The 26544-nt window shown below is 40.1% G+C and overlaps 1 protein-coding gene across 1 annotated transcript; it reads left to right on the top strand.

Annotated features, from left to right (window-relative positions):
• The first annotated feature begins 1763 nt into the window (after nt 1-1763).
• IL6ST (interleukin 6 cytokine family signal transducer) lies at nt 1764-24874 on the top strand. Its single transcript, XM_086629419.1, has 11 exons — nt 1764-1940; nt 4448-4606; nt 13850-13932; nt 15131-15350; nt 16451-16627; nt 17332-17433; nt 18002-18148; nt 18899-19039; nt 20297-20393; nt 21761-21842; nt 22706-24874. The coding sequence occupies exons 2-11, from the start codon at nt 4537-4539 to the stop codon at nt 23438-23440; spliced, it is 1854 nt and encodes a 617-aa protein (XP_086485545.1). The 5' UTR covers nt 1764-1940; nt 4448-4536; the 3' UTR covers nt 23441-24874.
• Nucleotides 24875-26544: the final 1670 nt, after the last annotated feature.

The raw sequence follows: 26544 nt of genomic DNA, 5'->3' as shown, positions 1-26544 counted from the left end.
TGGACACTTACTTTAGATTGAAATACAGATGGTAAGTAGCCCTCTTTAGAATATGTAAATAATTTTGAAGAATACTTGTATGCTAAACCAAACTTCCTTGAAATTCCTTAATACTTTGGAAGAGATCTTAACTTAAATTCAGTTTTCTGAAGCAATCCTGTTTATTTTGGAGGGAAGAGAAGAGTTAAAAGAAGTTCACAGTTAAAGTAATTCTAAGACTTGAAGTTTTGTTGCTGCACTTGTTTTGGAATAGCTGTCTCATATTTTTCCATTCTTCAAATACATGATTCGTGTGGCTTGAGTACAATACACCTGATCATTAGGTGGGTGGACCCAAAGTATTTTTTTTTTGTGGTGCTTGTTTTATCCCATTCTAAACAAGTAGATGTCCCTGCTTATTGTAGGAGGGTCGGACTAGATGACTCTTAAAGGTCCCTTCCTACCCAAACCATTCTGTGATTCTAAGTAGAGAAAACAACATATGGTGACTGGATTTTGTAGAGGTGTTATCTGCTCTGTACTTCCTAAGACTCAAGATGGTGTTTTTCCGTGATTAATCCTAACGTGAAAGCTTCAGCAAAAGTATTTCTCCTGGGAAAGCAAATTAACTTAAGGATTGTTCATACATTTCAAATGGTCTCTTGTAATTTAAAATGGAGTGGACAGAATTGTTGCTCTGCTCTGGAAATAGGAATGACTGCCTACAACTTTCCATCTACCCAATTCTGCTGAAGGGTTTTGGTAATAAGTGTAGTAGGAAGTGTGTATGGATAGCAAACCCTAATGCTTTGCAAATCTCCTGATGCCCCTAGAACTCTCTGCTGTTAGTGTAGCATATGGTGAACAGAAATTATGATGTGTTGCAGCTGTAACGCTGTACTCTTGAGGGTATGCAGGTCATATTGACTACATATTTAATGCGTGAATATGCTTTTACTTACTAGCCATATTGCTTTTGATTAAATAAATCAATTCTTGATCTTTATTTTTGAAGCTAAGTGAGGTTTTTATAAAACTTTATAATTACAATACCCCAGCACATGCTTCTGAAGATATGTGACTTGAAGTCAAGACATTTTAGTCTGGTTTCTATTCTAATGCAATCAGACATTTGTGGCTGAACAAACCGTTCTATCTCTTCACTTTTCTTCCTGCCCCTCTGATTACAAAGATAATGGCACAGGGGAAGCATATGAGCTAAACTGATTGATTGCTCTGATGTACTTAAAAAGATTCTCTAAAGGAAACCAAACTTACGGCTTTATACCGTGTTTTTCTTCTCTTTTATTTAGGCCACAAGAGGACTTTCCTGACTGTATACCAAAAGATGCAAACAATTCTTGTACGATTACTGATGTACAGTTCTTTGTTAACCTGGAGGTCTGGGTCGAAGCAGCAAATGCTCTTGGGAAGGCTGAATCTGATCCTCTTGTTCTTGATCCCATGAGATTGGTAACTATATGCCTCTTAATAAAGCTTTATTAGTAACTGCTCCTTCTGTGCATATTGCTGAATTGGTAGTTAGTGTTTCTTCACTGTAAAAATTAACACTGCCAAAAATTTGACTAGGACTTGAACTGTGCTGGACAAAGGTAGGGAAGGTGAGACATTTGACCACAATTCAGGTAGCAAGTTCTTGTTAAGTAGTCTGCTTTGGAAACTAGTATGAGGTAGCAGCCATTTGAGCTTGTGAAAGGCTTTAACGGTAGTGTTACGGGATAATGTGCCAACTGCTAGAGGCATGATAAAATACAGCTGTAGAGTTGACTCTAACTCCTTCTTTTCTAGTTAAACCTTTATCTCCACACAACTTATCAGTCAACTCAGGAATATTACCTACTGTTCTGAAGCTTTCGTGGGAGAATCGGATTTCAGCAGCTGTGATGAAGCTGAAATTCAATATTCGCTATAGGATTACTGGTGACACAAACTGGATGCAGGTAATACCACTGATGTCCCTTCACACTCTTCTGCTGTAACCCAGCCATTTGTGAAACTGTGGAAGCAGTTCCCTCACTGCCACAGTTCAGAAGATTCACTTGATTATCCTTAGGCCTTATGTGGCCTTCCAAGGTAGTTCTCACCTGTTCCTGAAGACTATGATCTAGGTTCTTTTGGCACAATCTAGAGTACTGCGACCTTGTCTTTGCTTCGTGAACTTCTTGCTGTCCTCATTATGTTGCACTATTTTATTCTGCGCATGTAACATCTGGAACATTTATGAACTTTTGTCTTCCTGTGGACATGCAAAACTGCTGATCTAAATGTCATTTAAAGCTTGGGCAAACACCGTACAGCGCTGGGATGCTTTTTTGAACTTCCTGTACCTGCTCTTGGGTCACAACCCCATGCAGTGCTGCAGCAGGCTTGGGGAAGAGTGGCTGGAAAGCTGCCCAGCGGAAAAGGGACCTGGGGGTGTTGCTTGATAGCCAGCTGGAGGTGAGCCAGGCAGTGTGCCCAGGTGGCCAAGGTGGCCAATAGCATCCTGGCTTGCATCAAAAATAGTGTGGCCCGCAGGACTAGGGAAGGGATTGTCCACCTGTACTCAGCACTGGTGAGGTTGCACCTTGAATACTGTGTTCAGTTTTGGGCCCCTCGCTACAAGAAAGACTTTGAGGTGCTGGAGCATGTCCAGAGAAGGGCAACAAAGCTGGTGAAGGGTCTGGAGCACAAGACTTATGAGGAGCTGCTGAGGGAATGCTGGGCTGGTTTAATCTGGAGAAAAGCAGACTGAGGGAGACCTTATCGCTCTCCACAACTGCCTGAAAGGAGGTTGTCGCGAGATGGTTCTTAGTCTCTTTTCCCAAGTAATAAGTGATAGAGCAAGAGGAAGTGGCCTGAAGTTGTGCCCAGGAGGATTTAGACTGGAGGGTAGGAAAAATTTCTTCACTGAAAGAGTTGTGAAACCTGGGAACAGGCTGCCCAGGGAAGGGACTGAGTCACCATCCCTGGAGGTGTTAGGACATGTAGACATGTACTTAGGACGTGGTTTAGTGATGAACTTGCCAGTGTTAGGTGAACAGTTGACCTCAATGATCTTAAGTCTTTTCTAACCTAAATGGTTCTATGATTCTATACAGTATGGTTGTCCTGCATACATACCTTAAGGCCTGATGCAGTCAAGGAACTCGAAAAGAATAAGGAATATGTGTTACCTGTAGGGCACTATAATATGTTCATGTCTTCAAGAGTTGTGGTTTTTTACTTCTACATCAGACTATGCACATATTTTCAATAGCTTTGCAGTTTTGTGTTTTGTTAAGCCACCTCTCAGAGCAGCAGTATTCCAGAAACATTCTTTTCATCCACATCTTCCCATCTTTTGTTTCAGTACAGAGGCCCAGAAGTATACTGAATTTCATGACTTGTTGGAAGGAATACTACTTCTGGCTACCAAAATAGGGTATTTAAAACAGGTAGCATAACACAGCTGCTTGTGACTAATGTAGTATCTTCCTTCAATTTGTTTGAAGGAACTTTTTGAGCTTTAGATGCAGACATTAATAATTAAGGTCTCCTCTACTGATATTTTATAGAGCACTGTCCCACACAGCTTATTCTGCAATTTCCAGGATCTGTTGATACATCGTCCTATTAAGTCCTTTTATCTTGTCTTGCCCTTTTAACATATGCACAAGACCGTTGAAGTAGTAACTTGTAAAACAAGTGAGATTGCTTAGCTGTGGTAAAATCTGACTGCTTTGACAATTCTTTGCACTCAAGATTAACATTTCATTCCTCTTCCAAGTGCTATAACATGTGATGGAGTCATTGTGTGTGTGTGTACCTGCGTATATCTATTATCTACATCATGCCTCTGTTTCTTTATGTATACAGTAGGAACACTTCCTGACATTCAGTTGCTAATCTAAGGTAAAGGAAAGAGCTTATGAAAATAAACTCAATTTATTAGCAAAAGTATAAACTACTCTAAAATATGAACTATTTCCAATGTTGGTTAAGAAACATTGTCCTTTATCAGTGAAAGCAATGATCCTGGATTCTCTAGTTTATAGGATGCTTCTAGCACAGATATTTGCAATCAGTAATTAAACAGACAACCTAGCAAAGGTCTGAAATGTGAGGCAGGGTATTAGAGATCAGTAAATACCAGGATTATGTAGGAAGAAACAAGAGGCAGACATAAAACTAATTAAAAAAAAAAAAAAACGAACAACAGAATATGAGGATTGTCCTGAGATAGCTGATTTTACCTATTTTAATATATGTATTGCTTTATAACTGGTAAATATATACAACTGTGACTGATGCCTTACCAAACCATGGATGAGAATTGAAGCTTTTGGAAATAAGAGGGGAGAATACTATGTTGTTTGTATTGAGTGTGTACGTGGTGAAGAACCTTCTTGGTTGGGAGCTGTAGTAGCACAGAACTCAGCCTTACAATTTTTGATAAGTGCCTCTAAAATCTTTCTTCCATTTACAGGTTCCTCCTGAAGATACAGCTTCACCAAGAACTTCATTCAGTGTTCAAGGGCTCAGACCCTACACAGAGTATATATTTCAATTCGTTGCATGAAGGAAGATGGAGTGGGCTACTGGAGTGACTGGAGTGAAGAGAAAACTGGGGTCACCACTGAAGATAGTAAGTAATGTATGACACTGACTTTCAAATGTGTAAGCGCAATTTGGCAATAGCCAGCTGAAACTGTGTATCCTTGCTTGAGCTGTTTGATTGTACATGCAACAAGGCTCTCCTGGGTTGCTTTCACTACTGACTGACTTGACCCATGCGCTTCAAGGAGCATTAGAATAGCTTCCCATAAAGCCACTCTAGAGGTGCTCCCTGAAAACAGCTAGAACAGGAGGTAGGGAAGAAAAGCTTTCTTCATGGAATCTTGTATTCTCAGTCTTCTAGGACAGATGTAGACTTTATGCTTTGGTTTTTGTTCTGAAGGTTATCCTCACTCACAGAAGCTATTCTGCCCATGTGAAAGTGTTGAGTTTTTTTGGTACACAAACTGCCTTAGTTTATGAACAGTTTTGTGTTTAGGAGGCCATTAGACAAAGTCATAGGTGAACAAGCATCAGTAAGTGTGCAACAGAAGATTTTAGCCATATAAGGTACATAAACTTCTTCACAAACTTAGTAAAGCAATGACAGGAAATAATGTGCATGTGGGAAGTGTAGCCTTTTATGCTCCAAAGCATCTAAATAAAACACTCAGGTGTTTTGCCAAGATATTCTGCATCTATAACACTTTCTTGCTTGTCAAAGTCACTTTCAGCTGCCTCTGCACTGTTGTGTACCCACTTGTTTATGATATTCTACGCACAGTAATCAAGAGTCTTGCTGCTTATCACTGATACGGTTGTCACTGTCAGAGATGTAAGAATGAGAATGCCATCTGTAAACCACTGTCTTTAAGCAAGATTGAGTGTATGTGGAAATGGTTTTGTTTTGGCTATATTTAATCACAAAAAATCGCGGTTTCCCTACCATTTCCCTTCTTGGTGACATCATCATTGGAGTTGTTTTCTTGTAGATCTGGACTTCTAACATCCTGTCCCTTTGCAGTAGGGGTGAACACTGAATTGCTGCTATCATGATTTAATGAGGAAGCTTCTAACCAGCATCAGCTCTTTGGGGACAGTATTTGGATCATATTTAGTCTTGCACAAAAGGACTTTGCAAGCAGGATATGTACAGCTTTGAAGTATAAACTGATAAGATACACAAAAGATAACGAATCACAAGGTAATCACTAGGTAAAGCTTTACATTTACAGCCCTGGAAAAAAGACTACTTAAGAGCCTCACTTAAGTGTCAGCCTCCACTGCTTTGTGGAACAAATCCTCAGCATTGCAAAGCTGCTGCCATGCACCAGCTTATCAGCTTGACCGGCCTTTTGAATCCTTGTGATGCTCCAGTGAGCTGTTAAGACATTGTCTGTTTCTGTTGAACTCTATGTTCTGCAGGTGTGCTGTGTTACCTGGACTTGTTGATATTGAACAGGGTCACTGAGACTGTTACTGCACTCAGTGTCTTCTAAGATCTGTGTCCACTGCATTCCGCAGCATGTTTTTTGATTTCATTGATTGCTTCCGGTTGCTCCTGAACACATGCATTGTTGAAATGTACTGTGACATTAAAGTAACAACTCACTGTCTTGTGAATTTAGTATACTTCACAGCTCATGGAAGTCATTGCAGTATTTTCCCACTAGAGAGGCTCTCCTGCACATTTGTTCTCAAGTACAGAGACTGCGCCTTCTGCCACTGAGTTGTGCCAGAACTGTTAGTTGAGTATGTGTAGTGCTTTCTGTTACTGATTTTTTTGAGTTTGTTCGGCTGTTTTGTTTTGCAGCGTATTGTGACTTAGCAATTCTGCATCAACTGCAAACTTGTACAGGATAAGGTTGCGCAACAATAGCTGAGCAGTAATTATTGGAACATTGACATCAATATCACACACATGCATTGTTGCAGAAAAATCCTTGTCTCAAATGGTGGATTCTTAACATTTTCCATTAACAGAACAAAAATACTTGCAGTGTATATACAAACACAACCTAGGCCTGTGCATTTGGCCCTTTAATCTGCTCTCCAAATAAAAGCCCTAGGCTTTGATATATAACTTGCCTTTCAATAGTCTGTTTTCCTTTTGTCATTCATCTGAATATCCCACTTAGGCTGAACTGGAACCAGTTTAACATCTTTAATAGACGCTTGAGAGGTATTAGCTGGTATGTCTTGAATCTGAACTTATATTGGTTTCAGAACACCCTGTGTTAGTGTCTTGCTTCTTGGTGAAGGTAAAAGGATCTAATTTCAGTGTGCAGTAAGCTGTTGAGGAATACCTGTGCCATTAGTTGTGATACACTGGAAATGTAAATACAGTCTGCTTTCTGCTGATAGAACAGCACTTTAACAAATTGTTGTAGCCACCCTTCCTAACGATAACAGGATAGTAGCACTTTTTCTGCATTGTTTGCTAATCAGTTAGCATTTTTTGCTATTGTAGCAGTAAGTTTACAGTAGAAGAGTTTTCTATTCTGAGTTTGCTTACAGACAACTTCAGAGGTATGGTCACCTCTTCCAAATGCCTAGATACATTTGCAAATGTGTAGAATAGTGGGATGACTTAAGTTGGAAAGGACCTCATGAGATCTGTAGTTTCCCGATCCTTTTCCTACCAAGTATTGGGCTCACACAAGGGCCTCAGGTTGCAATTTTGGCAAAACCTGTACCAAATTTATCAATTTTTAAAGTACAGTTGCCTATTGCAAAGATTAAATTAAATAAGCAGACACTGGACACTTCAGTTACTTATGCCATTATTACTGCCCTCAGTCAAATTATAAAACTGACTTTTAGATGTTGTGCTTTGTCTAAGACTGTTAGACTCGTATCTACGTCTGCTTGCCTTCTGCATTCAAAAGATTTGGTGTCTGTCTCCATAGCAACCTACCAAGATACAGCTGTATTACTGCTGCTATGTTCAGGAAGGTGTACTTCTGTATTTCCATATGGTTTTATCTAAGTGTTATGCTTCCAAGTGTTAAGTACTGTAACTATCAAGTGACATTTCAATGGAATCTTTAAATGCAAAGGCACAAATGTATAATCATGATGCTAAGAGTAATGCAAGTGTTCGAGCAATTTGAAATCTTTTGACAATTGTTTTACTATCTAATCCTTACCAAGAAATATCTGCTTTATACCTTCAAACAGTGACTATAGCCAGGGGTCTGTATATCCAGCAGAGTGGATTTGCTGCATAGCTGTGTATATTACAGTAATATATACTGTGAATTCTGGGGATTCTAGAATTAGTAAATCACCCTCAAAGGGACTTGATTTTAAAAAGCTTCTTTGGTTTCCTCCTGAATTATCAGTAGCAGCAGCATCAGGAATCACTTGCTGATTTCTGACTTAAAAGATAATTAAACAATATAGGGATTTTATGTCTTGTTTTTCTGGGAACTTGGTTATTGTCAATTGGAAGCGATTCTCTTCCAATTCTAGGATTGTGAGGAGTGAAACTACTTCAGCTTGATCCCGGTTTCTGTTTCATTTCTACTTTGATAGCCTGCAAGATTGCCTTTGTTTCTGGTCTATACTGATCCTATGCCATATGCAGCCGGCGGATGGACCTTTTCATTGTGTGCTTGACACCTAGTAGGGAACTGTTTCTTCCATCTTACTATTGCAAATACTTTGTGATATCTGTTTACCTTCTAACTCAGCCGGATTATTTTTTTAATATATAATGTGCTTTAGCCTTTCCTGCTCTTCATGGTCTCCTTCCTGTAATATCCTGTCTGCTGCTTAGTGCCTTCCAAGGTGCCCTCTTCTTAAGCAGTCTCTTTAGTGCAGCGTTTTTGTGCTTGGAGCTTAGCTGCGCTGGATCAAAATCCTTCCTTATCCCACTTGAGTTCCCACTAATGAGTTTTGATTGAATTCTCATGTCGTCTTATATTGGAGAAGTAAGAAAAAGATTGTAGTATATACCCTGCTTGTACAAATTTTGTTTAAACATAATAGCATTGCTTCAGCTTTGCACAAAACTTACTTTCTCTGGAGGAGATACTGTAAAATACTCTTTCAGTGTTCTAGCTACTTCTTTTCAAGCCCTAATGACTGCTTGGTTTTGTTTTCTGTGGTTGCTATCTCAACCTGAGCAATGAGGGTTTCAGGACTGCCTGCCTATTTAGACTGAGTTGCTGTTCTGCTGTGGTGACTGGCTTTGAAAAAATCACTGTTAGTGCTTAAGTACTTGTGTCTTATTTTAGCCTCACAACAAAGGTGTTAATAGTAGAAGATGAACATGAGCCAGGTCATGTTGCATTCGTGATGACAGATGGCAGTAGTGAGAACAGCTGTATGAGGTGTGACCAGGTAAATGATCAGGTCAGAATGGTGGCAGAGCTGCGAGAGGAAGTAGAAAGATTAAGGAGCATCAGGGAGTCTGATAAAGAGAGAGACTGGTGGAACCATGCTCTTCTCTCCCTGAGACAGAAACAGGAACAGCCACCAGAGGGGGGGGGGGGGGGGGGGGGGGGGGGGGAAACAACAAGATGAAGAGGATCCTGTATCCTCTCCACACTAGGCTGAAGGCAGTATCTTAAAGGAAAGGAGTGAATGGAGGCAAGTTCATTCTTAGGGTGGCAGGCAAACCCCCTTGCCCATCTCACCTTCCCAGGTGCCTTTGTACAACAGCTATGAGGCTCTGTATGTGGAAGGCCTGTCAATGGATTATGTGGATGACGATCCATGTACACCAGAGGTGTTGCTGGGGTCAGAAAGGCCTATTCCTTGTGTCGTGAACACGTCCACAAGGAAGAAAAGATGGGTTATAGTTGTAGGTGACACAGTTCTGAAGGGAACGGAGGGTCAAACATGCCAGACAGACCCTCCTCTTAAGGAAGTCTGCTGCTTCCGTTGGGCCTGGGTTAAGGACATTGCTAGGAAACTTCTTAGCCTTGTATGGCCCTCAAACTATTACCCTTCACTGTTCTTCCATGTGGGTGGTGATGAATCATGGAATCATAGAATCGTTAGGGCTGGAAGGGACCTTCAAAGGTCATCTAGTCCAACCCCCCTGCAAGGAACAGGGATATCTCCAACTAGATCAGGTTGCAGATGAAACTGCAACACAGAGTCCACAGGTGATGAGGAGAGACTTCAGGGTCCTGGGACAGTTGATAAGGGAATCTGGAGCACAGGTTATTTTTTCTTCTCTCCTGCCAGTTGAGGGCAACGACATTGGAAGAAAGAGATGCACCCAGTCTATTAATACAGGGCTCCCTGGTTGGTGTAACCACCACAGTTTTTGAGTTTTTCTATCATGAGATGGCCTACATGGCACCAGGCTTGCTGATGCCAGATGGGATTCACTTTTTGAAAGGAGGAAGAGAGTCTCGTCGTATTGACAGGGCTTTAAACTAGACTTGAAGGGGGAGGGGATTAATATGAGACTTGCCTGAGACAAGCTGAGAGCACCTGAAGAGTGGCAGAAGGGAATTCCAGACACTCCAGCCAGTAAGTCAGCTTCATCAGGGGCCCAACTTAAATGCCTCTATGCAAACACACATAGCATAGGAAATGAACAAGCATGGGAAATGAACAAGAGGAGTTAAAGGTGTGTGCAGGCCTACAAAGCTGCGATCTTATTGGCATCAGAGAGATGTGGTGGGATGGATCCTGTGACTGGAGTGTTGGAATGAAGGATACAGGCTCCTTAGGAAGGACAGGTAGGGAGACGATGAGGAGGTATCTCTCTGTTAGTGACCAGCTGGAGTGCATGGAGCTCTGTCTGGGAATGGATGAACTGACTGAGAGCTTCTGGGTCAGGAATAAAGGGAGGGCAGGGACAGGGGACATAGTAGTGGGGGTCTGCTAGAGGCCATCTGACCAGGAAGACCCAGACAATGAGGCCCTCTGTAGACAGACGGAAGCAGCCTCAAATTCATGAGCCCTGGTCCTCATGGAGGACTTCAGCCACCCTGATATTAGTTAAAAGAAAAATACAGTAGGGCATAAGCAATCCAGGAGGTTCCTGGAATGTATTGATGTTAAATTACTATTTAAGTGATAGAGCAACCAATGAGGGAAGGTGCTGTTCTGGACCTTGTTCTCGCCAACAAGGAGGGGCTGATGGGGAATCTGAAGCTTAAGAGCAGCCTTGGCTGCAGTGACAATGAAATGGTGGAGTTCAAGATTCTTAGAGAAGCAAGGAGAGTTGCACAGCAAGCTCACTACCCTGGATTTCAGGAGAGCAGACTTTGACCTCTTCAGGGATCTGCTTGGTAGAGCATCATGGGATAAAGCCCTGGAGGGAAGAAGGGCCCAAGAAAGCAGGTTAATATTCAAGGATCACCTCCTTCAAGCTCAGGAGTGGTGCAGCCCAACAAAGAGAAAGTCAGGCGAAAATGCCAGGAAGCCTCCACGGATGAACAAGGAGCTCCTGGACAAACTCAGGCACAAAAAGAAGGCCTACAGAGGGTGGAAGCAAGGACAGGTAGCCTGGGAGGAACACAAAGAAATTGTCTGAGCAACCAGGGATCGGGTTAGGAAAGCTAAAGCCCTGATAGAGTTGAATCTGGCTAGGGACTTCAAGGGCAACAAGAAAAACTTCTATAGGTAAGTTGATGATAAAAGGAGGACTAGGGAAAATGTGAGCCGTCTCCAGAAGAAAATGCGACACCTGGCTACCTGGGATATGGAGAAGGCTGAGGTACTCAACAACGTCTTTGCTTCAGTCTTCACTGGGAAATGCTCTAGCTGTGCTGCCCAAATCACAGAAGGCAAAGGCAGGGACTGGGAGAATGAAGAACCACCCACTGTTGGAGAATATCAGGTTTGAGACCATCTAAGGAATCTGAAGGTGGACAAGTCCATGGGATCTGGTGAGATGCATCTGTGGGTCCTGAGGGAACTGGTGGATGAAGTTGCTAAGCCAATATCTGTCGTATCTGAGAAGTTGTGACAGTACAGTGAAGTTCCCATCAACTAGCAAAGGGCAAACATAACCTCCATTTTCAAAAAGGGAAAAAAGAAGACCCAGGGAACTATAGGCCAGTCAGTGTTATGTCTGTGCCCGGCAAGATCATGGAGTATATCTGCCTGGCAACTATGCTAAAGCACATGCAAAAAAAAGGTGACAGGTGACAGCCAACATGGCTTCACTAAGGACAAATCCTGCCTGACAAATTTGATGGCCTTCTATGATGGGGTTACAGCGTTGGTGGATAAGGGAAGAGCAACTGACATCATGTACCTGAACTTGTGCAAAGCTGTCCTGCTGTCCTGCAGGACATCTTTGTCCCTAAACTGGAGAGACATGGATTTGATAGATGGACCACTTAGTGGGTAAGGAATTTGCTGATGGTTGTACTCCGTGAGTTGTGGTCAACAGCTTGATGGCCAAGTGGAGACTAGTGACGAGTGGTGTTCATCAGGAGTCAGTTTGGGGACTGGTGCTGTTTAACATTGTTGTTGGCAACATGGACAGTGGGTGCTGAGTCTGCCCTCAGCAAGTTTGGTGACGACACCGAGCTGTGTGGTGTGGTTGAAACACTGGAGGGAAGGGATGGCTTTGAGAGAGACCTTGACAGGCTGGAGAGGTGGGCCTGTGCAAACCTTATGAAGTTCAGCAAGGCCAAGTGCAATGTCCTGCACATGGGTCAGGGCAATCCCAAGCACAGATAGAGACTAGGCGGAGAATGGATTAAGAGCAGCCCTGAGGAGAAGGACTTGAGGGTGTTGGTTGATGAGAATCTCAACATGAGCCAGCAATGTGCTCTTGCAGCCCAGAAAGCCAACTGTATCCTGGGCTGCATCAAAGAAGTGTGGCCAGCAGGTTGAGGGAGGTGATTCTGCCCCACTACTCTGCTCTTGTGAGACCCCACCTGGAATACTGCATTCAGTTCTGGGGCCCCCAACATAAGAAGCACATGGAGTTGTTGGAGCGAGTCCAGAGGAGGGCCACAAAGATGATCAGGAGCACCTCTCCTATGAAGATAGGCTGAGAGAGTTGAAGTTGTTCAACCTGGAGCAGAGAAGGCTTTGGGGAGACCTTACAGCAATCTTCTACTAGGCCCCCTTTGGGTACAAGAAAGTACAAGAAAGCTGGAGAGGGACTTTTTACAAGGGTATATAGCAATAGGACAAGGGGCAATGGTTTTAAACTGAAAGAGGACAGATTTAGGTTAGATCTAAGAAATTCTTCCCCCTGAGGGTGGTGAGGCACTGGACCAGGTTGTCCAGAGAAGTTGTAGATGCCCCATCCCTGGAAGTGTTTAAGGCCGGGTTGGATGAGGCTTTGAGAAACCTGATCTAGTGGACGGTTTCCCTGCCCATGGCAGGGGGATTGGAACTAGAAGGTCTCTTCCGACCCAAACCATTCTATGATTCTATATTAGGCAAGATGTACAATTTCTTCTGTTTCTTGTGAATCAAATGAGAATACTCAAACGAAACTGATAAGAGCGAGCTCCCTTTTGCCTCACTTCCCAGTTCCTTCCTTCTTGATGTAAAGCATAAGAGACAAGATCCGCACTGTAGTCTTGATGCTGGTTTTTGGATGTAAATAGCCAAAAACTTGTAATGATTAGTATAAAAAATGCAATGAAAGAACTCAGAGAAAATAACAGTCTAGCAAGATTGTAAATGTACATGCATTTTAAGGTCATCATTCTATTAGGGCTAAGGCTCTCAAAAAGCATTGGCCACTTTTTGTTGCTTTATGCACTGTAACAGATTGATTCATTCTACTCTGGAATGAAATTTATAGTGGAAATACCACTTGAATTTTTTATAGTACTGATGCCAGGAAGTATTGTAGTATTGTACAAAAGTACTGCAGTTCTGTTACCCTTTTTATCATAAAGGATACAGGAAACAGGGAATTCCAGCAGGAGAAATTTTTCTCCCTGTTAACTTTTCTGCGCTTTCTTCTTTTAGGTGACTTGATATTCAGGTGTAGGGAGAGGGTTTGCAGCTGCAGGCCGTAGCAAGCTTTGCAGTATGCAGATGTGCAGGGCTGTGCCTCTGGACACAGGCTGCGTGGTGTAGGTTTGGTCATGCCTCACTCAGCACTGTCATCTTCAGCCCATTGTTGTAGGTGCTCAGTGTGATGACTGTCAGTTATTTTGATACTATACACTTGGAGCAGAACTGGTGTTTCGCACATCCCTTCAGGAAATTTTTCCATGCAGATGTTCCACTTAATACACCAAGCATTGTTTTCTTTGAGGAACTAAGGAAAACTTTTTGCATATGCTTTTATTAAAAAAAAAGATAAGCATCTAATGATAGTCAAAGGATAAATTCAAACAGATTAAATAAAAATATTTCTACTCTTAAACATTGTTTCTTTCATCAGAACCATCTAAAGGACCACACATATGGAGGATCATTGATGCATCTCACTCACGAGCTTCCTGGACTGTGCATCTGCTGTGGAAGGTACGCAACATGATAAACTGCAGAAGTTGAGCATTCTTTTAAAACCATGAGTTTTAAAAGGCAAAATTTACCTCAACAAACATGAGTAGATAGCTGGGATAGTACAGGTTTTACTGATACAAGAGGTGACTTTAGTATTCTTAGTATAATAATTAGTTATGAAAAGTTAAACGTACAGATGTAAAGGCTGTCAGGTAACTGACAAACATCTGTAATCAAAGAGTATACGGAATCCACTTTTAGATTCTAGACTCACTGTCCTTTAGCAGTCTGTGGAATTGGAAACTTTCACTTGAACAAAGTAAACCTTCATGTTACGCCTTCTGCTGTATCCTAAAACTTTGGTAATGCTGTCTGGCCAGGGCTGCTACTCCAGCTGCAAAATCCAGTCAGCCTACAGGCATTCCAGAAGCCAAACATATTAAATACAGCACTGCCATGTTTACATGCAGTAGGCTGCTGTGTCTAGTTGGCTGATTAGTCCAGAACTGAGAGAGTGAATGCAGTTATGGTCAGTCTCCATCTCCTGTTTTCTTTTGTTCTGTGAACTTTGTCACATTTGATTTAGCTTTCTTTTTATTATTACTTTTTCCCTGTTACTTGCTGGTGTATATTGATACTGCATCGTCTTCTGATGTAACTCATATGCCACGTGCCACTCCTCACATTATTTAGCTTAGAGTTGGAAAACTGGTGCTACTTCACAGTTTCAACTATTTTCTCTCAAGTTATTTGAAAACTAATACTGTTACACAGAAACATAGTATTTTTCTGTGTTACTAGATAGAACAGAAACAAGTATTTTTCCATGTGTAGTAATAAAGAAAACCGCTTGGGCTTTTTTGCATTTGGGTTCCACGCAGCTTAAGACATAAGACTTGTTTTTTGTCATTGTGGTGTAAAGTCATATGAAATGCAGGTTTTATCAACACATGTTCTGCAATCTTTACAGAAGAACATTTATTAAACTAGTAGGTAGGATTGTGAGCCAAGAAAAAGAAAATTTAAAACAGAAATCGTTCTGGAAGTTACTGCTTTACAGAAATGAACGTGTATTATTTGTGCTTTCCTTAAATATGTAGCTATTTGATCTACATAATTTTTCTTACTCTCAGATTTTAAAATTATGCATCAAAGACAGTAAAGGTTAATTCACATTTGTTCAGTGTCAGTCTAATCAAAGATGTGTTTCTAACAGGCATTGGAGCCATTTGAAGCCAATGGAGTGATCTTGCAGTATGAAGTGACTGTCAGAGCCAAATCACCTCTCTCCAGTCCAATAGAGAAATACAATGTTAGTACCACCAACCTTACATTAAAGCTACCAAATGGGACTTACGAAGTGACTGTGACTGCCCGTAACAGAGCCGGGGCATCCCCTCCATCAGTTTTACTTATCCCAGCAAGTAATTCAAAAGGTTAGTGTCCTAGCAATGTCTCTTTCAAATGCATCGGCATGGCTTTTGTTGTAAGAAATCTCCGGTGTTGTAAAATGATACTTTTTACATGGACTCATAATTAAAGTATTACTGAATCTACAGTCTTATGCCTTACAATTTAGGCTACTATTTGTGTACTAAAGAATGTGCGGATTTATGTATTTGCAGGTTCATTTGAAGCTCTGTGTGCTATTTTGCTCTTCTTTTTGATCTTAGAGCTACTCTGCACTACATTCCCTATTGTTTCTTTTTTCAGCATGGCAGGCATTTTTGTTTTCATTTTTAAAAATCAAAGGGTTGGGGAAACAAGCATCCTTTACTTCATGTGTATACCATCTCGCCTTTGTTGTTCTTCCTTCTGCTTTCTGATCTTCCCCCTGCCCCTTTCTTCTTCTATCCCAGTCTCCCTCTCCCACATTTTCAGTATCTTGTCTGGTTACTTTGCATTCTGTTTCTGTACTGTTCATGTTTCTTTTTATTATGTTCCTTCTGTGGTGCAGTACTAGTAACTAGAGGCTGGTTTCTCTTTACTTCCAGCTTCCTCTTAGACAATCCGAACACTGCCAGGACAGGAAGCGAAAAATAAGAATAGGACAGATGCTGCTTTTAGTGCAAACACCAAGGGAGAGCCACAGGCTCTAAAACTATTACATGAACTAATTAAGGATATGTTTCAAACAGAGTAGCATTGCAGCCAGTAAGGCACATGAGTGTGAGTATTAGAATAGGAATTTGGAAATGTTTCATGATTTGATTTCTCTCTGGAATAGACCTGATTGGAAGAAATGTAGTATCTCTTTACTGTGCAATAAAACTTACTGTGTGTGAGAACATAGAAGCTGAGTCTTAATTTCCAGTTTTCAAGTAGCCTAACACTGCTTGTTTTGGATCTCTGGTACAAAGATTCAGATGTAAGCTTCCAATTTCAGAAAATGGCTTTTAAGTTTTCTTAGCTTCTGTCAAATTGTTACCATTACAATAACCCAAAAGTATCCATGTTTGACAAAATAGTTGTTATTATGAATATCTAGTGGAAGAATTGTCAATATTTGTCACTTTTCTATTTTCTTTCATCACAGCTCCTGTGAAGAATGTTAGAACACTACCTAAAGATGGCAAGTTGTGGGTAGGGTGGACTGCTCCTAACAGTAATGTTCTTAAATATGTGATCGAATGGTGTCTGGTGTCCAACAGCTCAGAGTGCATCACAGAATGGCAGAATGAACCAGGAAACATTCAAGGAACATACTTAAAAGGTATTTGTCTCATAAGTCTACAAATACTTTGTAGAACACTCTAGAAACTTGATAAATATTCTCTAAGTGAGGAACAGCCTCATGCTGAATAGAATCTTATTGCAAGACAGGAATCTGGGGTAATGCTGAGGGCTTCTCTTAGTTTATCATGAGTGTGGAAGTGTATATTTTTGTCAAATATAAAACTGTATCTAATGTTGCATTTTTAAATTTATATGATGTAACAGCAAGGTTTTTATCTGCATTTTGGTTTTAATCTTCTCATACTTGGAAACCATTAAAATAATGAAAATGCTGAGTTTCTTCAAAATCAAATTCTCTGATCTTTCTTTCAGTTCAAGCAATGAAACTTGATCAGCTTTACAGTTCTTTTCAGATTATGATCAGTAACTCGAATCAATAATTTTGGAGTTCAGTGCTGCAGACAGATAACTGCTGTTTATTTAAAATAAGTTAGGGGAAAAAACAGACTTCTAGGAAGTGTGTTTATTAACAGTTCACATTAAAATTTGAATTTACATTCTTCCTTTCGTTAATATTTTGGAGCAGTATATTAATGATCTCTAGAAAAAAATAGCTGCATTAGATACAAGTGCATCTAATAAAACAGCCAAAACACAGAGCCCTGTATCTGAAGTAAATGAGAAGAATGGTGAGGAATTTGATTGTCTGTGAAACAACACATTTTAAATTCCTTTTATTAGGTGATATAAAGCCATTCAAGTGTTACTTGATAACTGTGTACCCTCTGTATGCCGATGGTCAGGGAAGTGGACAGTCTGTGAAGGCTTATCTTCAGCAGGATCGTAAGTACAAAATAGTAATCTTGGAGCATATACACTGACTTTCTTGACTGAAAATAATGAAACCTTGGCTTTAATGTAGCAAGGTCTACACAGTGAAAAATGGTCCTGTACTTGAGGGTCATGTGACATAATTATCTTGCCCCTTGTATTAACATCTGTTCTGTTTATTTACATTATTTAGGAGTTAAACAGATGTCTATGCTGACTCTTTCCATTTTCAAACCTTTATGAGATAATTCGGTATTAGTTTATTGTTTTATTGGTGTAGTAATATTTCTATGCTGATTTATTTTATATTTCAAGTATGAAGCCAAAACTTATTAACTTCAGTTGAAGATTTCATGTGATCTGTGATTACTGGTTTTGTATATTTTTTTTTTTCTGAAGGTTTCTCTTTTAAAAAACATCTTCGGAGTTGCCATGTTGTCTGAAACTAATGCTTTGCAGATGAGTTAGTCCAGCTATTCCGTTGACGTTTTTATGCAGTAGCAATTCAGTACTCAGTAATACACTGCTGCTGTGGATGTGAGGGTGCCCAACAGAAACTAATCTTCATATTCCGTTCCAGGTCCTTCAAAAGGACCAACTGTTCAGACAAAAAAAGTAGGAAAAGCTGAAGCTGTTTTGACATGGAATCATCTCACAGTGGATGAACAAAATGGATTCATCAGAAGTTACACCATATTTTATAAAACTATCGATGGAAATGAAACAGGTAACAGAAAGCAGAGAAGTGCTTTGTGGGACTGAAGTATTCCATTTCCTTCCTGATACGTATTCTGGAAAAACAAGATACAGAATTGAGTGTGGCTGACTGTTCTGTTGATACAAAAGCTGATGATGGAGGCGTAGCACTCTTCTATAACGAACAGATAAGCCCCTACTAAAGAATTCGGAACATTCAGTCTGTGTGTAACAAGAGTACTGAGTTTGGTTTCTGAAAGCTGATTTGTGGATATTGTTCTCCCATCTTTCCATCTAAATACAAGATGAGATGGTGATATAGCGAAATGAAGCTAGACCATTCAAGATGTAAAGGAGGTGACTGCATTTAACTATGATAAAGCCTCAAAAAATATTTTTAATCCTCTTGAAGCTCTAGATCAATATTACTGATGTTTTACATCTTGTTTGAAGCGCATTTTAGTTCAGTAGTGTGTATGACCTGCAGGCACGAGACAGGGAGCTAGCACTATCAAGTTTTTCTTTTTAGATTTGCTTAAGTTGGAAGGGCCATTTACTTAGGCCTGCCTTACTTATTATTTCTAGTTAACCCTGTTTTTTCTCGTTAGTAACTAGGTATTTCTAGTTAGTCTGTAGTCTTTCTATGTCTGCTGTATTTTCCATGTGACTATGCATTCTACTAAAACTACCTTGTAGTTGAAGACATGTCCTAATGCTGCTGTGTTTGTGGAGGTCTAAAAAATTGTACAGAAATCTAGCATAAATTTTTTCCTCTCTTTAGCTGTGACAGTGGATCCTTCCAAGACAGAGTACACCCTTTCTTCTTTAACTAGTGACACACTGTATACGGTGCGGATGATGGCATATACAGATGAAGGAGGCAGAAGTGGTCCTGATTTTACATTTACTACACAAAAATTTGGTAAGGAAGAGTGGTACGGTTAGTAGAGGTAGGAAATAATGTAACAGTGTAACAAGGCTCTGTGCAAGATCTGATAGGAGGGGAAGGTTATTTTTACTTAAAAGAAAAAAATTTCAGTCACAGTCATGCTCACAAGGTGCATGATATCCAGGTAGCCTATCTAGTACTCAATCACAAAGAGGTAGTTTAGTCAGGATTTCTTCTGATTGTTCAGAGGAGAAGCTATCCTCTGCAGGTCTCCTGGATTGCTTGTTTATGTTGGCAAACATGCTGGTTTGGATGTGTTTTTTGTATGCTTTAGTATTCTTTTGCCCAAACTTTGTGTGAGTCATTAGGATTCACTCAGGGCCTTCGTCTTCTCTTCTGGTGTCTGATGGCTCCTGCCCTGGTCTTAAAGAGTCCAGAGTCTTTGTTTTAATCTGAAGGTAGGCTGGCCTTTATTATCCTACTACGGGTGTCCTGAGGAGCTGCAGAGGTGTACTGAGATCTTGATCTGCTAATCTAGGTGCCAGTCAGCATGTGCCATTCTTACAACCCTTCTTAGGTTTCGTGTTCTCTATTCATATCACTATTAAAGTTTACTACAGTTCTCTACTAATTTTGGAGAGTTAAAATTATTGTATGTGCAGCTTTAGAGAGTGCTTCCTATTTGCAATTGTAAGAGCAACAATATTAACTGAATTTGGTTGTGGAAAGCACTTCTTTAGATTTAGAAGTTCTTGAGGTTTTTTTGCCTCCCTAAGCATTCTGTAAGGCTTACTTAAGAATGTGTATAACACTGGAAGAGTTACATAATAATAATGCAACCTTAAGCGCTTGCAGGCAGAGGATATTTATGTGCACAGAGTAAACTGATGGATGACTAGTGGCTTTGCTTGCATTAGTTATTTGACCCTGATGACATTACGGCAGCCAGTAGGCCACTGAAACACCTGCACCACAGATTGATTCACATAGATGTTACTATCATACCCGCCCAAAATGTAAAATTACTTATTCTGCCACTTATTATGCTTCTAGAGCAACATGTGGTTTTTGTTGATGCAAGGCATTAGCTTGTTGGGACAGAGCTTTTCGTGTTTCCACCAACAGGTTCTTCTCATATGGTTAAAAGGTTCCTCTGAAGGTGAAGCCCAAGACTGAGTGCTGCGAGTGTATTCAGTTTTGGATTCTCCCTGTCTCTTTGGGAATGTATGCTGCTGCTGAGTTCCTTAAATGCCAAAATGGGCTATAACTCCTTCTCTTTATTTTCTTCAGGGAAAGGAGAAATTGAAGCCATAGTTGTACCTGTGTGTCTAGCGTTCCTGTTGATTGTGCTTCTTGGAGTTTTGTTTTGCTTCAACAAACGTGACTTGTAAGTATAAAGGAAGTCTTTCTTCTATGCTTCTGATCTTTCTGGGTATAACAGAGAGATGGCAATAGTTCAATACAAATAAGTAAATATTCTGCAGTTAGAAAAAGAAGGTAAAACACATACATCAATTGGTGATAAACATTTTTGTGTTTTCCTTGAGAAGTCAAGGCCCCTTCTGGTACTGACTTCTTACTGTTAACAATTAGCACACAAACTAAATGTTCCCTGACTCAGTTGTGCAAGGATACTCCTGCTTTTCTTGCTGGAGTTGGTCAGGATCAGGTTTGTTGTTTTGATCAGGGTATACTGTCTGTGTTATTTTCTTAGTCATCATATGAGAGTGAAATGATGGTCCCTAGTTTGTGAAGCACAGAAGATCTGTTTGCTGGCTGTATTTGAGCTATTTTATTACAGCATTAGCAAACTTTAAGCTTTACAGCAAAAAAAAAAATTAGACAGACATTTATCTATGTTGCATAACCTCAGTCAAACTCTGTGCCTGTTTACTACTATCTGCTGAGAAAAAGCCTCCTCCTGCTACCCCACAGATCTTGTCTGTGGCTTTAGCTGAGAGCTTATTGCTGAAGTGTTTTCCCTGCCAAGGAGTCGTACCTCTCCCATGTCCCCAGTCAACTACCTTTTCTTTCTAATTAAAGACAGCATTTTGTGCCCTTTTCCTTCCTATCTCCCTGCTGCTCTGAAAACCAGTTCTTAATGGACGTCAGTTGAAAAGCCCATCTTGCAATGTTCTTCAGAGTTCTACAGAGGATCTATTGTTGGAGCCTGTTTATGGAGAGCAGGATAGATGCATCGATTTAAAAGTTTGTTTGGGGGTGACTTACCTACAGAATCTTGTTGTTAAGTAGCAGTTACTACATTCTTAAACTTAAGAGTTCAGAATTACGAAAGACCAAGCAAGTTTTTCTTAAAAATTTTCACTTTGTGTTTAGCTGTGAAGTTGGCTTAGGTTTTGACAGCTGTGATATTCATAGCCATCTTGAAGAAGCAGCAGTGTATTTTTATAACGACACGCATCACAGACTTTACCTAAATAACTGCTCAGTAGATTCTAGCGTGCTATAAATTTGAAAATCCCTCACTAACCATTCCTGTGTGTTGGTTTGTTTGCCTTATGTTGGATGGCTGCATCTAATGTGTGAAGGAGTTATAACTTCAGTGCTGTATTTCGCTAAGTTACAGCTTCCTATAAAGATGTAAAGTAGTGCAGAAAGCATTCCTATTTAGAAATAAATACTCTTGCAAAATTCCTGTGTGAGGCAGTGATGTCCTGGATTATGCAGTACTTGCTCTCAACATAGGAATTTGGGAGCATCGTGTAATTTTATTCTGATTTTAATCCTTTACAGAATTAAAAAACATATCTGGCCTATTGTCCCTGATCCATCCAAGAGTAACATTGCTCAGTGGTCTCCTCAAGTTCCAGCTAAGGTAATACTCATCTTTCTGCATCCTGTATCTTCCTAGTCCACAAGGTTTCAAATAAACTAACTAGTGGGAGTCTTCTGTCTTCTAGCACATGCAGATTTCAAGGAAAAAAAAAAAACCTGGATGTTAAGTTTCATGACATTGTGATACGATATGATTAAAAGACTTTATTGCATCAATAGATTCAGCATTAGAAATACATGGCCCTTAGCACAAGTTTAAAGCATAAAGCAGACTTTAACATTGTGAATTATATTCAGTTTACTAGTTGGAAGGGTCAAGTCCTAATTATTTTACTCATTCGTGGGAAATAATATTCTAGAATATTCCTATTCTTAAAACCCTGAAGTGACCTGTTTGCACAGTTCAGTCATGAATGAGAAAGTGCCAAGAGTTCCTCATAGATGAGGAGACAGCAACAAAATTTATGCCTCATGTGGGGTGAATGACATAGCCACAGTTGACTGAACAGAATTTGCTAACTTGTATGAAGAAACGCTGTAATCTTGAATACATTATTGGAAGCAATGTATGTAAGTAAAGTATGTATGGCTTCAGTATAGAATGTTTCTGTGCTGCATGGCAAATGGTTCTACATTTATGGTTCTTAAGAGTAATTAAAATTAGAGCAAGGCTTGCACACCCACTATGGTTTTAGAATAGCTGCATAATTAAGACTTGGTATTGGAAACAAAGCTACATCCTTCATTTTGTAACAGATACTTTGGAGATATTGCCCAACTTAGTAAGGAGAAAACTTACATGAAGAAACTCGAAACAATTACAGATTAAAAATTTGCATATTTAATAGGAGTTTTGATTTTTAACATAACCTTCCTCTTAGGCAACATTCATCTTTCTTTCAGCATAACTTTAGTTCCAAAGATCAGATGTACCCAGAAGGCAGCTTTACAGATGTAAGCGTCGTAGAAATAGAAGCTGATGACAAGAAGTCTTTTTCAGAACAAGATCTAAAACCCTTTGACTTGCTTAAAAAGGAGAAGAGCACTTCAGAAGGGCACAGCAGTGGTATTGGAGGATCCTCGTGTATGTCTTCTCCTAGGCAAAGTGTCTCTGACAGTGATGAAGGTGAAACTACACAAAACACTTCAAGCACTGTACAATACTCAACTGTAGTACTTAACGGCTACAGAGACCAAACACCGGTACAAGTCTTTTCAAGGTCTGAGTCAACTCAGCCACTACTAGATTCAGAAGAGAGATCAGAGGATCACGGTGGAGGAGGTGACAGTACCACACAGAGGCAGCAGTATTTCAGACAAAAGGGTGGTCAGGATGAAACCAGCACAGACAGGGCATGCTTTGAAAGAACAAAGCAAATTGCTCCTGCTAATGAGGGGGATCTTGTTGGATTTGCACAACTGCAGATCTCAGGTCAGCGTTCACAGCCCTTGGGCCTTGGGCTGGAAAAAAATACCCAGGAAGCTGCTCTATCAGATGTTTTACAGACAAGTACTGAAGGACAAACTGTGAGACCTGAAACAGTGGAAGGAAATCCACCAAACCCACTGTCAAGTGATGATATGCCAAAAAGTTACCTCCCGCAGACTGTGAGACAAGGGGGCTATATGCCCCAGTGAGAGAAGAGACTGGCTCTGCTTAGGCCTTCATTAGTGCCTGTTCAACTTTCTCCTGTGTTTCAGATAAATTAAGCTAGGTATTTTTGTCTGAATGCAGATAGAAATACTGAAATTAAGTGAAGAGTAATTTGACAAAGTACAATAAGGACTGTTTCTGTGGAAAATTTGCAGTCCAGACCTACTGGAGACTTATTTTCATGCACTACATAAAAATAGTCTGGATAGCTGAACAAGCGTTTGTGCTACCTTGGGTTTTTTGTCTTGTCATGCCAGACGTACACAATTGAAAATGGCAAGTTTCAACTAACCACATCAGCCGATAGACGTCCTTGAAGAAATACTTCAATTTGTGACAGTGTACAAGCCTAAAAAGCCAGCTTTAGTTGCTTGGAGCATCTTTGCGCAAAAGTAAGACTGAAGCTTAGTATTCTAACGTGGAAGAACACTTCTTATATACTTTTCAGTAGCTTGATTGACTTTGGATTTAGACTTGGCCCGGTGTCTCAGTTTCCAGCTTACCAGACATGGAAATTGTGTTCATCCCTGTTCAAAAATTACAAAAATTAAGTAGGACTTGCTATGGTGTGTCAGTAAGAAAACACCGTCATTGCTTGACTCTGAATGCTACTATAGTGATTGATATTCTGCCTACATTTAGATATGCATGCACATGAACTATATAATAATTTGGCCTAAAAATGTGCCTTGCAACTGGATGCACAGCAACTCAGTCTCGTGTTCAAAAATCCAGATGAAAACACAGATTAACAGTTATTCAAAGGTTTTGTACCCAGATCACTGTCTGATTATACCGTAATACTCTGGTTGAATAAATTGCCTTTGTTTAATAAGTGCACCTTTGCTCTATACAGCTTGAGGGGCAAGTAATGAGCTGTAAGCTCTTGCCATTTTTCTAACTGCTCTTCCTGATTGACTGCAACAATTAGCGTGCTGTCACCTCACTGCTAATGCCACAGGACCTCCTTGAAACTGAAAGCAGCAAAAACCAAAGCATTGAAGTCATTGAAGCTCTCAGAAGAAAAAACAAAACCTATACCTTGAATTTGAACGCTACTGGTAGTGCGTATCTATTAGCGATCATGAGCCATGAGTAATGCTTACGCGGTTGTTAAAATTCCTCACTTTTTTCTTATGTCTCACTTCTTCCTCGTTCATATAGTCTGCATTTTCTTGAAGACATGTTTCTTTGGGACTGTCTGCCAGGGTTTAAAGAAAAACGAAATTACGTTAAAATCAACCCCTTCTCCAATGATAACTAGAAATTTTATGGCACTCTTGCAACTTTGGGGATTTTTTTAACCTTAGTCTATTCAGCTTTCTAATCTGACACTAATAAAACCTGGATTCGAAACACTAAATGCTGAGTTGTGAGAATAAAACAAGGATTGTATTTCTCCTTCAGCAAGAACTATGTGTTTACCACCACCTGAAACCTTTTGTGCTGTGACCTCTGGTGCTGCTGTTGTGCACAGCACTTGCTAGAGGCCCTGGAAAGGCAGGTGTCAGTATCATTTCAACTTCCCCTGTCCTTGTCTGCCCACTTGCATGGAAGGACAGGTATACATATAAATGTTCATGTCTTCTGCTTTTATTACAAAGAAATTCAATGCTAGAGTAAATTAATAAGATTCCCTCTTGAAGTCTGGACTATTTAAAACAGATAAAGAATTCAGAATCTTTAACATTTCAGTATTCCACAGTTCCTTTCTCCCAGTATTTTTTGTATCTGGGCATTTTTATAAACTAGAAGGCTATGTTGCAGCTTACTATGACTACACCTTTCTTCAAACCAGTCCCCTTCCTTTTTTCCCCACTCCACCTCAGCATCTTCAAACTCCCTCTCAGGGGGCAAGGGCATAATCAAAATTATGCTGTTGCAAGACAGCAGAGACGGTTTTTCTTTTTCTTTTTTTTCAGAGGTTGAAGCATTACTTTGTCAGAACTCATTTCTCTTGGAAAATAATAGCAGTTACTTTTCTGGGAGATGGGTCGTCTTCTCTATGCAATTTTCATAGTGACTGTAGAAACCACAAGTAAAAGGGAAAGTTTCTGTTGAGCAATGTGCGTGCTTACTAGAACTGCAGACATGCGTATCTAATCCACCTCCTGCTCATCTCTGAAATACTGCAGGCCACAACATGACTACATAGTCTGAACGTTGCTTCAAAGGCCTGAATGTTTGCAAATACGTGGTGATGGTGATAATTTCTTTCTTTTTTATAGTTATTTTTTGTGATCTAGTGATAATAACTTTTGATAGCATGTGTCATACTTGAGGGACAACTTAAGTTACTCCTGAAGTTCCTGTTAGCCTTTCTGTTGTGTAAAGGGAAAGCGTTTTGTTCTCAGTTGCTGTTAATCATGGGCCGTTTCCAATGTTAAAGCAGCATCAAGTGATTCTTATTTTTAAAGGTCTGTGCTAACAAGACTTCTGGCCTGTCATTTCTGGCTTCATTTTTTCTTTATTGTTCTTGGGCCAGTGATAATAAACTCACAGATTCATACAGGAGTGTATCCTAGAGAGAATTCTGGTTGGGTGGCAGAGTTATATTCTAATTTTCAGGCTTGTGCATTTATCTAGGGCTAAAATACTAAAGACTAAGCAGGAGATACTGGTGGGTGAACAGCTTGTAGAAGTCACAGTGCATATAAATAACAGGTTTACAGCTTGTTCATAAACCTATGTGCCAAATATTATATCATGCAGTGTTCAGGGTTTAACTTGATTTTGTACTGGGGATCGTAACAATCTAATTGTATCAAACAGTTGCATACAGGTTTTTAGAGTATCTGAGTATCTGTAATGTAATTACAGCAGTCCACTGACATTCTCTGAACTTGACCCTATCGTAGTAATTAAAAGAAAAGCTTCCCCCTCCTCTCCAATAACTATGGTGCACTTTACAAAATAAAGGCATTATTAAAATAAAGTCACACTTCAATATTGACACTTTCATGTCCATCTTGATTTCCTGGACTGGAATTTTTCAGGCAGAAGTGGGAGAATAGTTGTAAAGACCGTGTTATTTTGGTGGCAGGGAAGGGAGGCTAGTAGAAATAGGAGGTATTTTTCCTGAATTAGC

This window comes from Tauraco erythrolophus, chromosome Z (assembly GCF_009769465.1).
Source record: "Tauraco erythrolophus isolate bTauEry1 chromosome Z, bTauEry1.pri, whole genome shotgun sequence".
Taxonomy (NCBI): domain Eukaryota; kingdom Metazoa; phylum Chordata; class Aves; order Musophagiformes; family Musophagidae; genus Tauraco; species Tauraco erythrolophus.
Note: the sequence above shows the minus strand (reverse complement) of the source record. Positions and strands in the feature narration are given on the sequence as shown.